General features: G+C 33.1%; 1 protein-coding gene across 5 annotated transcripts in view; it reads right to left on the bottom strand.

The window, feature by feature from the left end:
* The window catches only part of SYCP2 (synaptonemal complex protein 2), a 69,388-nt gene that overhangs the window by 33,565 nt on the left and 20,397 nt on the right, over window positions 1-15,426 (bottom strand). For all 5 annotated transcript variants that reach the window (XR_004130837.2, XM_031433534.2, XM_031433532.2 and 2 more), the window contains 3 exons: window positions 15,133-15,178; window positions 14,504-14,599; window positions 10,600-10,660 (listed from right to left, as the gene is read on the bottom strand). Coding sequence is in view for 4 of the 5 variants with exons in the window: in XM_031433534.2 (XP_031289394.2) it covers window positions 10,600-10,660; window positions 14,504-14,599; window positions 15,133-15,178 (203 nt within the window). In the remaining variant the exon portion in view is untranslated. The remainder of the gene's footprint in view (window positions 1-10,599; window positions 10,661-14,503; window positions 14,600-15,132; window positions 15,179-15,426) is intronic.

Below are 15,426 nucleotides of genomic sequence, written 5' to 3'. Positions count from 1 at the left end.
AAGGTAATACAATAACTGTATATATTATGGACACTAATAGGCTCTTAATAAATATTCTTTGAACACATCTGAGAAAACTATTTTCTTAATTTAAAAGAGGCAAAAAAAGAAAATAAATTTAACTCCAAAAATAACCAAATTTTTAAGCTTAAGCATCTACTCAAACATTTCTATTAAATCCACAGTTGTTACAGATGTATTGACAATAAACATCATTTGACAAAAAGTTGAATGCCAGGAAATTGTGAGGTAAGGATACAGTGCCAGTCCTCAATAAATTTATCAGTCCAGTGAAAAGAAAATACTGTAAGTGTCGGTTTATAAGATGTATTCACCTCCCTTCCTCCAAAAAGTTACAGAAAATTACTTGGCACCCAATTAATGTGCCTATATTATGGCCCTGAGGCCACTATGGTCCCATCCTACTTCTGGTGGTGGTCCTGTTACTGACTGAGAAGTCTCCACACCTGCTCCCAATGTTTGCTTTTGGGCAAGAGGAAAACTTCCTGAGGGAGAAGGACCACACCAAGGAGAAAAATTTGTTTCTACATCAGGAAAAGCTCTGCTGGCCATTCCATGATCTACTCTGAAGGACAAATGTCCCTATCGGCTATAAAATTCTCTGATTCTTAGGAGGCCTTCCCAAGCAGAAAATGTCTTATTTGCTTTTGCAACCATAAGGTCATGAAACTTACACAGTAATGTCCTTTGACGGTACTAAGAATTTTTAGTTGCCTGAAGGTAGTGGTAACGCAGTTCCTAACTCAGAACCCCGGTAGTTTTTGGGTTTTTTTAACTTTTTTTTTTTAATTGAGTTATAGTCAGTTTACAGTGTTGTGTCAAATTCCAGTGTAGAGCACAATTTTTCAGTTGTACATGAACATACATACATTCACTGTCACATTCTTTTTCTCTGTGAGCTACCACAAGATCTTGTATATATTTCCCTGTGCTACACAGTATAATCTTGTTTATCTATTCTACTTATGCCTATCAGTATCTACAAATTTTGAACTCCCAGTCTGTCCCTTCCCACCCAGCAGTTTTTTTTTTTTTTCAAAGAAAAAACACAGTCACAAGTTTCAACAGTAAAATTTTTCAGGCTTTAAAGGTGAAAAATTAGGTGACTTTGAAGATGATAATGTCAGATTTTGATGATGAAGATTAGAACATTTATAATCTTTGAGGATATTTTTGCTGATTGTTATATGCATTTGATTTTTTTCCCCATAGCTTGCCTTGAACTTAGAGTAAATGCAGTATTTGCTTCACTGCTTGCAGGAACATGGTATTAGAATTACTTCAAAGTTATTATTTTGCTGAATGCTTTATACATGTTTGTACAAAGTATTCTCCACATATATCATGACTATACATAAGAATTTATTGGTATTTGTTATATTTTATTGCTAACTTTGTTGAAATTTCTGATATTTGCTTTGAAGGCCTGGACTATATCACGGCTAGCTTTTTAGTTACTTAGCAATATTACTGAAACATAAGAAGACTTCCTATTTGTTGCTTGCTGTAAAATCTAAGCATTTATAGATATCAACATATATGGTTGGATCTTACAATGTTATCTAGGTATTTCTGTAGCATTCCAGTACACTACAGTTATGTGAATATAATAATATGCTTTCTCCTGCAAAGCCATTCAAAAAAACACTTCCAAATTGTGCATGGAGCTTTTATTTCATCTATGCCTATGAACTGTACCCAAAAGGGTCTCACTGCTCTCTGTCAGCTGCTCCCTCCCAGGCCCTCAGCATGCAACTGCAGACATTCTTTTTCACTAGAAATACTACTTCATCTCCATAGTCCACACTTATTTTTTTCATGTAAAAATTCAGATCTTGCCTGCTTCATATAGGTAGACTATGTCACTGCTTTATTACAGAAGATATTAAAGGATATAAAGGAACAGCCAGATGAAGAGAGCCAGCTGAACTGGCTATGAATGCAAAAAGAATGAGATAGAGAAAGACACAGGATCTAAACAGGCTTTTTGTTTTAAGATGCAGTGACAAATGTACCATAAAAATGTATGATTATGGACATTATATTGTGAAATAAGCCAGTCACAAAAAGACACATAATGTATAATTCCACTTAAAATACTAAATGTCATAGAAACAAAAGGCAGAATGGTCGTTATCAGGGGCTGGGTGGAGGAGGGAAAAGGGCTGTTGTTTAATGAGTACAGAGCTGCAATTTCACAGGGTGACAAAAGTTCTGGAGATCTATTTCACAATAATGTGAATATACATAACACTACTGAACTATACACTTAAAGTGGTTATTTGGTCCACTTTATATGATTGTTACCACAATAAAGAAAAATAGGAGAAACTGGGTGAGGGTATATATGGAAACTTTCTATACTATTTTGGCAAGTTTTTTTTTAATGAAATTAAGAGTTTATCTTTAAAAAAGATTCAAATCAAACTTCTAGAGATGAAAAATATAATGCCCAAGATAAATATTATACAGGGCAGGAACAGAAGCAGATTAGACAGCAGAAGAAAACATTAATGAGCAATGAAACACAACCATATAAAACAATTCAAATAAAAAAAGAGAGTGGAAATAAAAGGGGTGTGGGGTGGAGAACCCAGATTATCAGTGAACTATGGGAGAACTTCAAGTAGCTTAGTATATGTGTAACCAGAGCCTCCAGAGGGGAGGAGAAAAATGAAGGAGCAGAAAAAAATATTTGAAGAACAATGGATGAAAACTTTAGAAGCAAGAAGCACAATGAACCCCAAGAACAAACAACATGAAGAAAATTACACTAAAGCACCATAATCAAATTGTTTAAAACTGTGAATGAAGAGAGAACCTTAAAAGCAACCAGGGGAAAAAAGACTTTAAAAGGAGCAAATATGAGAATGACAGACTTCTTACCAGAAATAATACAAGTCAAGAGACAGTAGAGTAGTATCTTTAAGTAAACTGAAAGAAAAACAATAAGCAATTTAGAATTCTGTATGTATCAAAAATAATTTTCAAAAATAAAAATAAAGACTTTCTGACATAAAAAAGCTGAAGGAGGTTATCAGTAGCATATTTTCACTACAAGAAATATTAGAAAAGTCACTCAGGAAAAAAGAAAATATTACTAGATGGAAATCTGGGTCTATACAAATGAAAGCTGAGCATTGGAAATGGTAAATATGTAGGTAAATATAAAATACTCTTTAATCCACTTTTAAAATCTCTTTAAAAGCTGATTGGCTGGTTTAAAAAATCATAATACCACATTATGAAGTCTGACATATTCAGAAACAAAAAAACTTGTAATATTATCAGCAACTGCACAAAGGCCAGGAAAGTAAAAATGGAAGTATACTGTTACAAGGTTCTTATATTGTTCATAAAGGGGTATAATATTACTTGAATATACACATTACTAAGTTAAATATGTATAAAATAAACCCAAAATCAACCACTAAAAAACTGGATATAAAGACAACAAAAGAAATACAATGAAATCACCAAAAATCAATTAACACAAAAGAAAAAGATAGGAAACATGACCACATCAACAAAAGTAAGGACAAAAATCACATGATCATCTCAACAGATGCAGAAAAAGCATTTGATAAAATTCAACACCCATTTGTGATAAAAACTCTTACCAAAGTGGCTATAGAGGGAACATATCTCAACATAATACAAGCTATTTATGACAAATCTACAGCCAGCATAATACTCAAAGGTGAAAAGTTGAAAGCCTTCCCACTAAAATATGAAACGAGACAAGGCTGTCCACACTCACCACTTCTATTCAACACAGTATTATTGGAAGTGCTAGCCATAACAATCAGACAAGAAAAAGAAATAAAAGGAATCCAAATTGGAAGAGAAGAAGTAAAGTTGTCACTATACGTGGATAAAATGATACTACATATTGAAAATTCTAAAGGCTCCACACAAAAACTACTAGAGCTGATAAAAGAATTTGGCAAGGTAGCAGGATACAAGATTAACACAGAAATCAGTTGCATCTCGTTACACTAACAATGAAATATCAGAAAAGGAAAGTAAAGAAACAATCCCTTTTAAAATCACATCCAAAAAAATAAAATACTTAGGAATAAATCTGACCAAGGACGTGAAAGATGTATATGCAGAGAACTACAAAACATTCATTAAGGAAATTAAAGATGCCTTAAAGAAATGGAAAGATATTCCATGTTCTAGGACTAGAAGAATTACTATTATTAAAATAGCTATACTAGCCAAAGCAATCTACAGACTTAATGTGATCCCTATCAGATTACCCAGGACATTTTTCACAGAACTAGAACAAATTATCCTAAAATTTATATGGAATCACAAAAGGCCCATAAATGCCAAAGCAATACTGAAGAAAAAGAATGAAGCTAGAGGAATAACCCTCCCAGACTTCAGACAATACTACAGAGCTACAGTAATCAAAATAGCATGGTATTGGCACAAAAACAGACACACGGATCAATGGAACAGAATAGAGAGCCCAGAAATAAACCACAGACTTATGGTCAATTAATCTTTTACAAAGGAGGCAAGAATATAGACAATGGAGTAAAGACAGCCTCTTCAGCAAATGGTGTTGGGAAAACTGGACAGCTGCATGTAAATCAATGAAATTAGAACACTCCCTCACACATACATAAAAATAAACTCAAAATGGATTAAAGAATTAAATATAAGACAAGACACTATAAACCTCATAGAAAAAACATAGGCAAAACATTTTCTGACATAAATCTTAGCAATGTTCTCCTAGGGCAGTCTACTCAGGCAATAGAAATAAAAGCAAAAATAAACAAATGGGACCTATTAAATTAAATTTATAAGCTTTTGCACAGGAAAGGAAACCATAAGCAAAACAAAAAGACAACCTACAGAATGGGAGAAAATATTTGCAAATGATAAGACTGAGAAGGGCTTAATTTCCAGAATATATAAACAGTTCATACAACTTAATAACAAAACAAACAATCCAATCCAAAAACGGGCAGAAGACCTAAACAAGCAATTCTCCAATGAAGACATACAAATGGCCAATAGGCACATGAAAAATGCTCAATATTACTAATTATCAGAGAAATGCAAATCAAAACTACAATGAGGTATCACCTCACACAAGCCAGAATGGCTGTCATTTAAAAGTCCATGAACAAGAAATGCTGGACAGGGTATGGGAGAAAAGGGAACCCTCCTACCCTGCTGGTGGGAATGTAGTTTGGTGCAGCCATATGGAAAACAATATGGAGATTCCTCAAAAGACTTAAAAAAAAAAAAAAAAGACTTACTATATGATCCGGCAATTCCACTCCTGGGCATATATCCAGAGGGAACCTTAATTGAAAAATACATATGCAAAAAAACCCAAAAAACCCCAAAAAACACATGCACCCCAATGTTCATAGCAGCACTATTTACAATAGCCAATCATGGAAACAACCTAAATGTCCATCAACAGATGACTGGATAAAGAAGTTGTGGTGTATTTATACAATGGAATACTACTCATAAAAAGAATAAAATAATGCCATTTGCAGCAACATGGATGGATCTGGAAATTGTCAGTCTAAGTGAAGTAAATCAGAAAGAGGAAAAAAAAAATACCTATATCATCTCTCATATGTGGAATCTAAAAAAAGAACACAGAAATGAACTCATTTACAAAACAGAAACACTCACAGACAGAAAACAAACTAATGGTTACCAGTGGGGAAAGGGGGTGGGAAGGGATAAACAGGGAGTTTGAGATTTGCAGATATTAACTACTATATATAAAATACATAAACAACAAGTTTCTTCTGTATAGCATAGGGAACTATATTCAATATCTTATAGTAACCTATAATGAAAAAGAATTTGAAAGTGAATATATGTATGTATATGTATGGCTGAAACATTATGCTGTACACCAGAAATTGACACATTGTAAAGTGACCATACTACAATTAAGAAAAAGAAAAATGGCAGATGGAATGGCAGGTAGAAAAAAGATAAGAGCTACATGGTAAATTTAAAGCATATCAATAGTCACATTAAAAGCCACAATTAAAAGGCAGAGATTGTCAAATTACATTTAAAAAACAGCACCCAGTATATGATGCCTACTAGAAATCCACTTTAAATATACAGACACAAATGAGTTAAAAATAAAGGAAAAGATATGCCATGCTATAAGTAGCCAACAGAAACCTGAAGAGGTTATGTTCATATTACACAAAGTAGATTACAGAGTAAAGAATATTACCATAGGAAAAATAGAATCATTCATAATGATAAAGGGGTCAACTTACGAAGAAAAGATAACACCATTAAATGTTTACACAACTAATAGTAGAAATACAAAAACCTGAAGCAAAAAAGTGATAGAACTGAAATAATAGGGAAAAAATCAAATTTATAGTGGTGACTTCAAATCTCTCCCTTAATAATTGATAGAATAAGCAGGTAGACAATCAATGATGATAAATAAGACTCAAATGACACTACCAACCCAACTGTCCACCAAACAACAGCGGAATACACATTCTTCTCAATAGCACACAGACCATTTACCAAGACAGACCATATTCTGGGTTATAAAATAAGTGTCAATATGTCTAAAAGGATTCTCAAATCATACAAAGTATACTCTGGTAACAATGAAATTAAGTTAGAAATCAATAAATAACAGGACGATACCCCTAAAATCCCAAGTATACAGAAACTAAATAAAACATTTTTAAATAAACCTATGGGTCAAGGAAAAAAAATCAAAACAGAAATTTTAAAAGAATCAAATTAATAAAAATGTTAACGGAACACATTGTGATTTGTAGAATGCTGCTAAGAAAGTACTTACGGGGAGAATTTAAAGCATTAAAAGGCATATTAGAAAAGAAAAAAAGGTCTCAGATCAGCTTCCATCCCGAGATGCTCAAAACACAAAAGCAAATTAAAACTAAAGTAAGCAGAGGGAAAAAAATAATAGATATAAGAGCATAGATCAATTAAATTGAAAATAGAAAAACAGTAACAGAGAAAAATCAACAAAACCAAAGGCTGGTTCTTTGAGAATATCAATAAAACTGATATCCATCTCACCAGACTGATTAGGAAGAAAAGCAAAAGTAATCAGTATCAGCAGGGATAGAGCAGTCATCACTACAGAATCTACAGACAGTAAAAACGTAAGAGACCATTATAAACCAATTTATTCCAATAAATTTGATGACACAGATGAAATAGAGTACTTGAAAGACACAAATTATCAAAGTCTACTCAAGGAAAAAAATAGATAACCTGAAAAATACTTTATCTAATAAATAAACTGAATTTGTAGTTAAGAGCCTTCAGCAAACAAAAGTAAAAGTGCAAGCCCAGACTTCTTCATTGGTAAATACTACCAATTACTTACAGGAGAAACAATACCAACTCCACACATAGTCTTAGAGAAAACTGAAGACTGTGAAATACTTGCCCATTCATTCTATGAGGCTAACAATACCCTGATTCTGAAACTTAAAAAAAAAAAGAGAGAGACATTACAAGAAAACCATAGACCTTATAGAACATGAAATACCAAATTTCTAACTAAATTTTGCAAGTCAATTCCAATGATAAAAGAATAATATATCACAACCAAGTGGGGTTTATCCCAAGAAGGTAAAGTTGATATAACACTTGAAAATCAATGTATTTCTATTAAGAATCTAAATGAGAAAAACCATATACCATTATAACAGATGTAGGAAAAGCATTTCCCCAAACCCTTAATTCTTTATGATCATGGATCTCAGCCACATATCACAAATAAAAGAGCATTTCCTCAATCTGACAGAGGGCATACATGAAAAACTGTCACCATAAATACTTCATGTTGAAAAAAATGACTGCATCCCCCCCCCCACCCAACATTAGAAACTAGGCAAAGATGTCTTCTGCTCCCATTACTTCTGTTCAACACTGTACTGAAGGTTCTAGGCAGTGCAGTAAGATAGGTAAGACTGACCACATGACTTGTTGGCAAGGATGTGGAACAAATGGAACTCTTACACACTGGTGGCTGAAAAGTAAAATGGTTTACCATTTTGGACAACAGTTTGGAAGTTCCTGGAAAAGGTACACACAGCTAAGGTATGGCACAGCCACTGTACTCCTTAGTATTTATCCACACAGAGAATTATACATGAATATTCACAGCAGCATTTTTTAATACCTAAAAACTTAGAACATTTCAAATACCCATCAACGGGTGAATGGATAAGTAAATTCAAGTATATCCACACAATGGAACACCATGTAGCAATGAAAAGGAATAAACTACTAATAAACATAATCATACTGAATCTAAAAAATATGTATCTCTACCTATTTATATATATTTTCCTAGAAAGACAGGTACAATACTGAAAGAAAATAGCCAGTCAAAAATTACTATATGCTGTATTTTTCCGTTTATATAAATTCTAGAAAATGTAACCTTATCCAAAGTAGAGAAAACATTAGTGATTGCCTGGGGATGGGGAGAGATGAATAGATTAAAAGGAGCCTAAAGAACATTTCTGGGTGATGAACATGTTTATTAGCTTGATTGTGATGATGATTCATGTGTGTTTACATGTATAAGGATTTCATCCACTTCCTCAATGTGATGAAAAGTATCTACAAAAAACCTTCATCCAACATCATCCTTTGTGATCAAATATCAGTGTTCTTCCCTAAGCAAAAAATCATGAAAAGCAGGCAAAGATGACCACTTTTACTACTTCTATTTAATATTGTACTGGAAATTTTAGCCATTGTAATCAGGCAAAGAGAGGAATAAAGGAAGGGAGGGAGGAAAGAATAGAGAAAATAAAAGGAGGGAAAGAGAAATAAAGGAAGGAAGGGAGAAAGGCAGAAAAGAAGGGAAGAAGGAAAGAAAGAAGAAAAGAAGGAACTTAGTTAAAGAAGGGCATAAGGATCAGACAGACAGACATAAAACCATATCTCTATTTGCAGATACCATGACTGATTATTTAACATATACTCAGGACTCTACTCTAAAAGTACTAGAACTAAATAGTGATTTTGGCTAGATTATAGGATATAAGGTAAGTATTTCAAATTCAATTGTATTTTTATATACCAGTAGAAAATACCTGGAAAATGAAATTAAAAATCAGTTCTATTTACAATCATATAAGGAAAGATTGAAGACTTGGTAATAAGTTCATCAAAGGATGTGTAAGACTTCTATGCTGAAAACTATAAAACATTATTGAGAGAAATTAAATACCTAAGTAAGTGGAAAGATATACCATGTTCATTAATTGAAATACTTACTATTGTTACAGTGTTATTTCTGCACACAACAAACTACAATCCCAATCATAATTCTAGCAGGCTTTTTGGAGCAAGTGAGAAGCCAATTCTAAAATGTATACAGAAATCCAAAAGGTCTAGAATTTCCAAAACAGTCTTGAAAAAACCCACAATGTTAGAAAACTACACTACCTGACTTTAAGACTCACTATAAATCTACAGTAATTAAAACAATGTGGTACTGGCACAGGGAACAGCAAACAGATCAGTGGAATGGACTACAGCAGCAAGAACTGCACTTATACCTGTCATCTGATTTTCAACAAGGGAAGCGATGAAATCCAGTGGGGAAAGGAAAACCTTTTCATCAAATAGTCTTGGAATAACTCTATATCTATATGAAAAAATGAACCTAAACTCCTTTATGACACCATAACCAAATATTAACTTGAGATGGATCATTAATCCTAAACATAAAAGCTGAAACTATAAAGGTTTTTATAGAAAAACAGGAGAACATCTTTGTGACCTGGTAGTAGGCAAAATTTCTTAGGTCACACAATACAATAACCATGAAAGAAAAAACTGATCATGTGGACTTCAAATTTAAAAACTTCGGCCTATTAGACACCACTGAGAAAACGAATAAGCAAGATGCAAACTGGGAGAAAACACTCCTAAGAACAATATGTATCTGTCAAAAGATTAGTATCCAGGATGTACAAGAACTCAAATAATAATAAAAAAAATGCAGTAAAAAAGTGGATGAAATATTTAAACAGGTAATTCACAAAAATACGTATGAATGACCATTAAGCACATGGAAAAGTGCTCAACACCACTGGTTATTAGGAAAATACAAATAAAAACTATCGTGAGATACCACTACATGCCCATTGAAATAACTAAAATATGTCTTGATACATGAATTTGTAGTAGTACCAGTCTGCCAAGTTGTGTGATTTTCATCCAGCAGTGTTATGCAACTCCAGTTTTAAGAGTGGAGAAACTAGTTGTTTCAATCTAATCAAATAAAGAGGATGAGAGTGCAAGAGCCTTGGACATACTGACAAAGGGGTTGATCAGGGGTTTTAGGCTAGATAGAGAAGGAAGTAAACAGGATACTGGGGGAAATGTGGGGTCAGAGATTTTGATGGTATTGAACTATCAAATTTATGTACATGACATGTTAAAATGTTAATTTTGCTTTCATTAGTCTATTCTGTTTTTCTATAGAGTATGCAACTTCTACTCCATGTGATAAGAATCAAGAAAATAATTATAGAAAACAAGTTTTAATACCTTCAATGCTGTATATTTGTACTTTTTCCTCAGGCACAGTGACTGCTTCCCACGGATGATCCTTAAATTTAAAATTTTATATTTAATTATAAATAACAATTTATTTCTGTTTTAAAGCTTCTTTAAACACCATTTTAAGTTATACAAATAATAAAGTTTTTTTACTTAGTATCATTAAGTAATCAGCTGATATAACACAGTTCTTGCTCCATAAATTGTAGAATACATTATACTTGTCATATTTAATCTACTTATTTACTCTTAGAAGGAAATGATAGTATTGACTACTTTTATGGCTTCCTATTCTTGATCAAAAAAAGAATGACAATTAATATGGAGGATATCCTTTAAAAAATATTACCAAATCCTGTCATTTCTTCCTTTGAAATGTTTTGTGAAATCATAATCATCCTCCCATTCTCGCTCATTCATTGTCTTTAGAGTCAAACATTGAATGCACGTGAATAATAACCTAAAATGTTTTCCCCTTCCAAGTAGTTTCACTGAAACTTTGTATAAATGAATAAAAGAATATGAATTCACACAAAAAAGTCACAGTAAAAATCAGAACTATTCCTAAAAGATGGGATCCTAAAATCTTCCAATAATCTTATGAGGAAAGTAGATCCAATTCTTTCCCTATTTAAGAACCACTCCTTCTATGGAAATTGCCCTAAATTCTCAATCTCTTTCCTAAATTCCTGCACTTATTTGCCTTAATTGAAACCAGTCTATACTCGGAGGGCACCACTACTGTTGTAATTACAGCCATTTCCAGTTAAGATGCTAGTTCTCCCAGACCTTAAACCACATGAGGAAAGGTTGGTATCCCACTCTCTCCCCTGTGCTTTGAGCAGCTGCATATTTCTCTGTATGTAAAACAAAAACAAACAAACAAAAACCCTGCTCCTTTGCTGCACATGCCAGCTGGCATACATACCTACTGGTTGTTATCATCTACTAACTTCAAACTGGCTTTTCCTCATATATGGAGGCACCTGGCTCAACGGCTTCCTTTTTTTTTTTTAAGTCTACATTATATAAATTTTCAAACAGATTATTTTTAAATGGGAATCATAGTATAACAAATCCAAAATATGCCCTTACCCAGCTTCAGTAGTTACCAATATATTGTGCCCATTTGTCTCACCCTCACTCCCTAATCTCCCCCATTACATTCTCTTCATCTTGACCTCAATTTTGTATTCAACCTGTCACCCCAACCATCAATTTTAAAAAGCTCTTATCCTTAAAAATAGTACCTAACAAAAACCGCTCCCTGAATCCACAACTCACTGTAGCTACTGTGTTCTTTTTCCCTTCACTTGTTGTCTTTACTTCCTTTACAAATACTTCAGCTTTCCAGGAATGCCTAAATCCTCATCACTTCAGTGAAACTGCTCTTTCATGGATCACTAGTTATTTTATTTAACATTTGTGTTGATCATTTCTTCTCATAAAAACACCCTTCCTTTGCCTTCTATGACATTATTTTAATTTCTTCTTTTTTTGGCTGGTTCATCCTTCAGGCTAGAGTCTCTTCTACCTATCCTATACAAATTTGTGTTCTTCACAGTTCTATTGACACTCATTAGATCCCATGTTTTATTTACCATCTATATACAGACAGCTTCTAAATCTCCACGTATGGCGTAGTTCTCTCTCCTGAACTTCCGACCAATATATCCAACTACCTACAAGATATTTTCGGTTGAATATCCCACAAGCACTTCCAAATCAAAACGTTCAAAGTTGACCTCATGCTCTTCCCCCTACAAAACTTATCCTCCTGACAGCATCCCCAACCATCCAATTACCCAAGTTTTATTAATCTTTCCTCTTTTTGCTACAACAAATCACCAAGTCTGCTCAGTTCTACCTCCTCTCAAGTTTGTATGGAATCCATCCGTTTCCATCCATCCCACTGTCACTTTCCAAAACTGTGCCACTGTGATTTCTCTCACCTGGATTATCAGGAAAGTCTCCTAACTGCCTCTGGTCTTTTCCCTTCTTAATGCATTCTCCCCATCAGGAGTATCTTTTATATGAATGTGATACTTTTTGGCTCCACGCTGCCTTATTTCTTTCCAATCTCCTTTGAACTCGATGCACTAACCATACCATGTATCTTTCAGTTCTTTGAGTATTCTATTTATTCATTCTTAAAATAAATATAAGCCCTTGAATAGCTATAAGTAAGAAAGACAGGTCCCTGATTTAATGAATCTTAAGTTATGTGGTGGGGTGGGGGGAGAACAGACAAAAATCAACAGACAAACAGATGGATTTTACATAGTAATAACCACTGCAAAAGAAATAAAACAAGACAATGTGATATAATATGGCTGGGTGGCTAATTTAGGTTGAGTTGCCAGATAATACCTCTGTAAGGAGACAATATTTATGGTGAAATCTAAAAGGGAAGCAACTAAGATGCAAAGATCTGGAGGTTTCTAGGCAGAAGAACCAGCAAATACAAAGACCTAAAATGAGTATGATCTGTGCTAAAGGAAAAGAAAAAAAATGAATGTGGCTAGAACATAGTAAGTATAGAGAATGGTCTGAGATTATCAGAGAAATAGCCAGAGGGCAGGTCATAAAGGCCCTTGTATACCATGTTAAATAGACAAAGGAAGGGTTTTAAACATGGGAGAATGGCTTTCAGGAGAGTACTGCTGCTATAGAAACCCAGAAGAGAGAGGAGTTTAAATACTTCCATGGGAAGAAGAATCTCCCAGCATCCAGGATCAGTGTCTGGAATGTAGGAGGCATTTAATAATAATAAATGCATTTTATACTTATAAATGCATTCTATACTATCCCTATCAAGTATAATACTACAATTATTTATTTTCTTATCTGAATCATCCATTAGACCAAGTGAGTGAAGTCAGGAACCATATCAATCCTATTCTATCCTCTTCTCCCAAAATAAAAGTCCAGTTCCTGAAGAAAATCCAGTTAAAAATACTTCTACAAACGCTGCAGGAAGAAATACACTATTGAAAACTGTCAATGCCTTCAAGAAGTAGTCCTAGTATTTGGAATTCAATTTTAATTAAACATTCTAAGAAAGTACTCTAAAATAATAAGAAATAAAAGATATGTGGAAATCCGAAGAGGCATTTGGTTAATGTCCATCTATTAAGAGCTTACCTGGAACAAAAAGCAATATTTTACAAGAGGCAGACCAAAAAGACTAAAGCCTCATTATGTTATCAGCAGCCACAATTAGATTAGTAAATGCAGACCAATTCTTACAAAGATCTTGGCAAACTGACTATACAGTTTGAGCTAGAAGTATGCCAATGAACCAAAGAGTAAATGGTAGCTATTTGGACAGTGGCTCAAGAATTTTCCTTAGGTTAAAAAAAAATTCAATAGAAAATATACCAACCATTGGTTGGAGAGTTTAAATATAGTTACAATACAGCACAGAAAGAAAAGAACTAAAATTTACTTCTAAATACTACCATAAGAATCAATCCCTTACTATTTTCAAACAGAATAGTCTATGAATGAGTAAGTTAAGACCATTTGTCATTATCTACTGATGTTATTTTTAACGAAGTGCCTCTGTATTTGACTGACTGTTGTCTTTTTTAGATTCAATTCACTTTATTCATGTGAATGTTAAATTTTATGTCATTGACATGTAATTTATTTCCGAAAAGCTTATATGAAATTTCACCATTTTTTCTGTTGTAATAAAACATCAGAAATCATTTTCATTTCTAATTAGCTTGACAGGTTACCATGCTAATCAAAACTACCAGAACACTGAAATCTATTAAAATAGCTAGAAAATAAATACACAAAGAAATCCATATTCTTAAACTGAATTATAACATTTTATATATACATATACATACATATAAAATGGTACAGAGGGAATAAAGCTTACATCATTATCTCCAGCAATGTAGAATGATAGAGTCTGGCTCCCAAGATTAAAATCTATCCAAAATTCCTCAAGTTTCTCATCTGATGGTATTTGCAGCTAATAAAATAAACATATAAAATTAGACTATACTATGCCTTTAAAGTGACAACAGAAAATCACGATGTTATATTCATGGCTGAGTTTTTTTAAATAAGAATACAGCTGGAAGGAAGGGAAGGGAAGATAAAGAACAGACAAGCACAGCACTTAAATTAATTTAGAAAGAATCAAAATAAATGCTGCTTAACATTTTACACAGAAATCAGCTAGCTCCAAGAAATCACAAATATTCTAAGTATAAATAAATGTTAAAATGTTTTCATATATTCATGAACAATAAACAATAATGGGTGTGACTAAGGAAATCCAAGAAAATTTTGAAGTACAACCTTTATATTTCACTTTTCCTGGCTACAAACAGGCCATTTTATAAACTATCACTTAGGTACAAAATACTAGATCAGCTGTATCTGTGATCTAATTATGACTATCGTTAATGTTCTTGTCAATTTGTAACCTGTTATTCACTTGATCCTTGCACCTAAATTCATCTAACAACTAAAACAACATATATTAAATTTAAAACTTACCTCATGTTTATCAAGAAATGCTGATAAACAAGGGAATGTAAAGACCCTAAAATAAAAAGTAGTTTGAGTTACAGGAAAAAGTAAGCCTCCACAGTATCTTGACTAGCTATACGAATCATCCCTAGGATCAAAAGGAAATCAGGCAGTAGTGATAACAATTTAAATAAAATCTTATTTCCTTCTTTATTACTTTTTAAAGTAAGAGCTTAACAGAAATTTGTTTCTAAAAGAAATACATTATTTCGAGGATACTATTCAACCTACCATTGTGACTAAAGCGACTGTACCAAATTA

The sequence above is a fragment of the Camelus dromedarius genome, chromosome 18 (genome assembly GCF_036321535.1).
Source record: "Camelus dromedarius isolate mCamDro1 chromosome 18, mCamDro1.pat, whole genome shotgun sequence".
Lineage (NCBI taxonomy): Eukaryota > Metazoa > Chordata > Mammalia > Artiodactyla > Camelidae > Camelus > Camelus dromedarius.
This window is presented reverse-complemented; position numbering and strand designations above follow the sequence as displayed.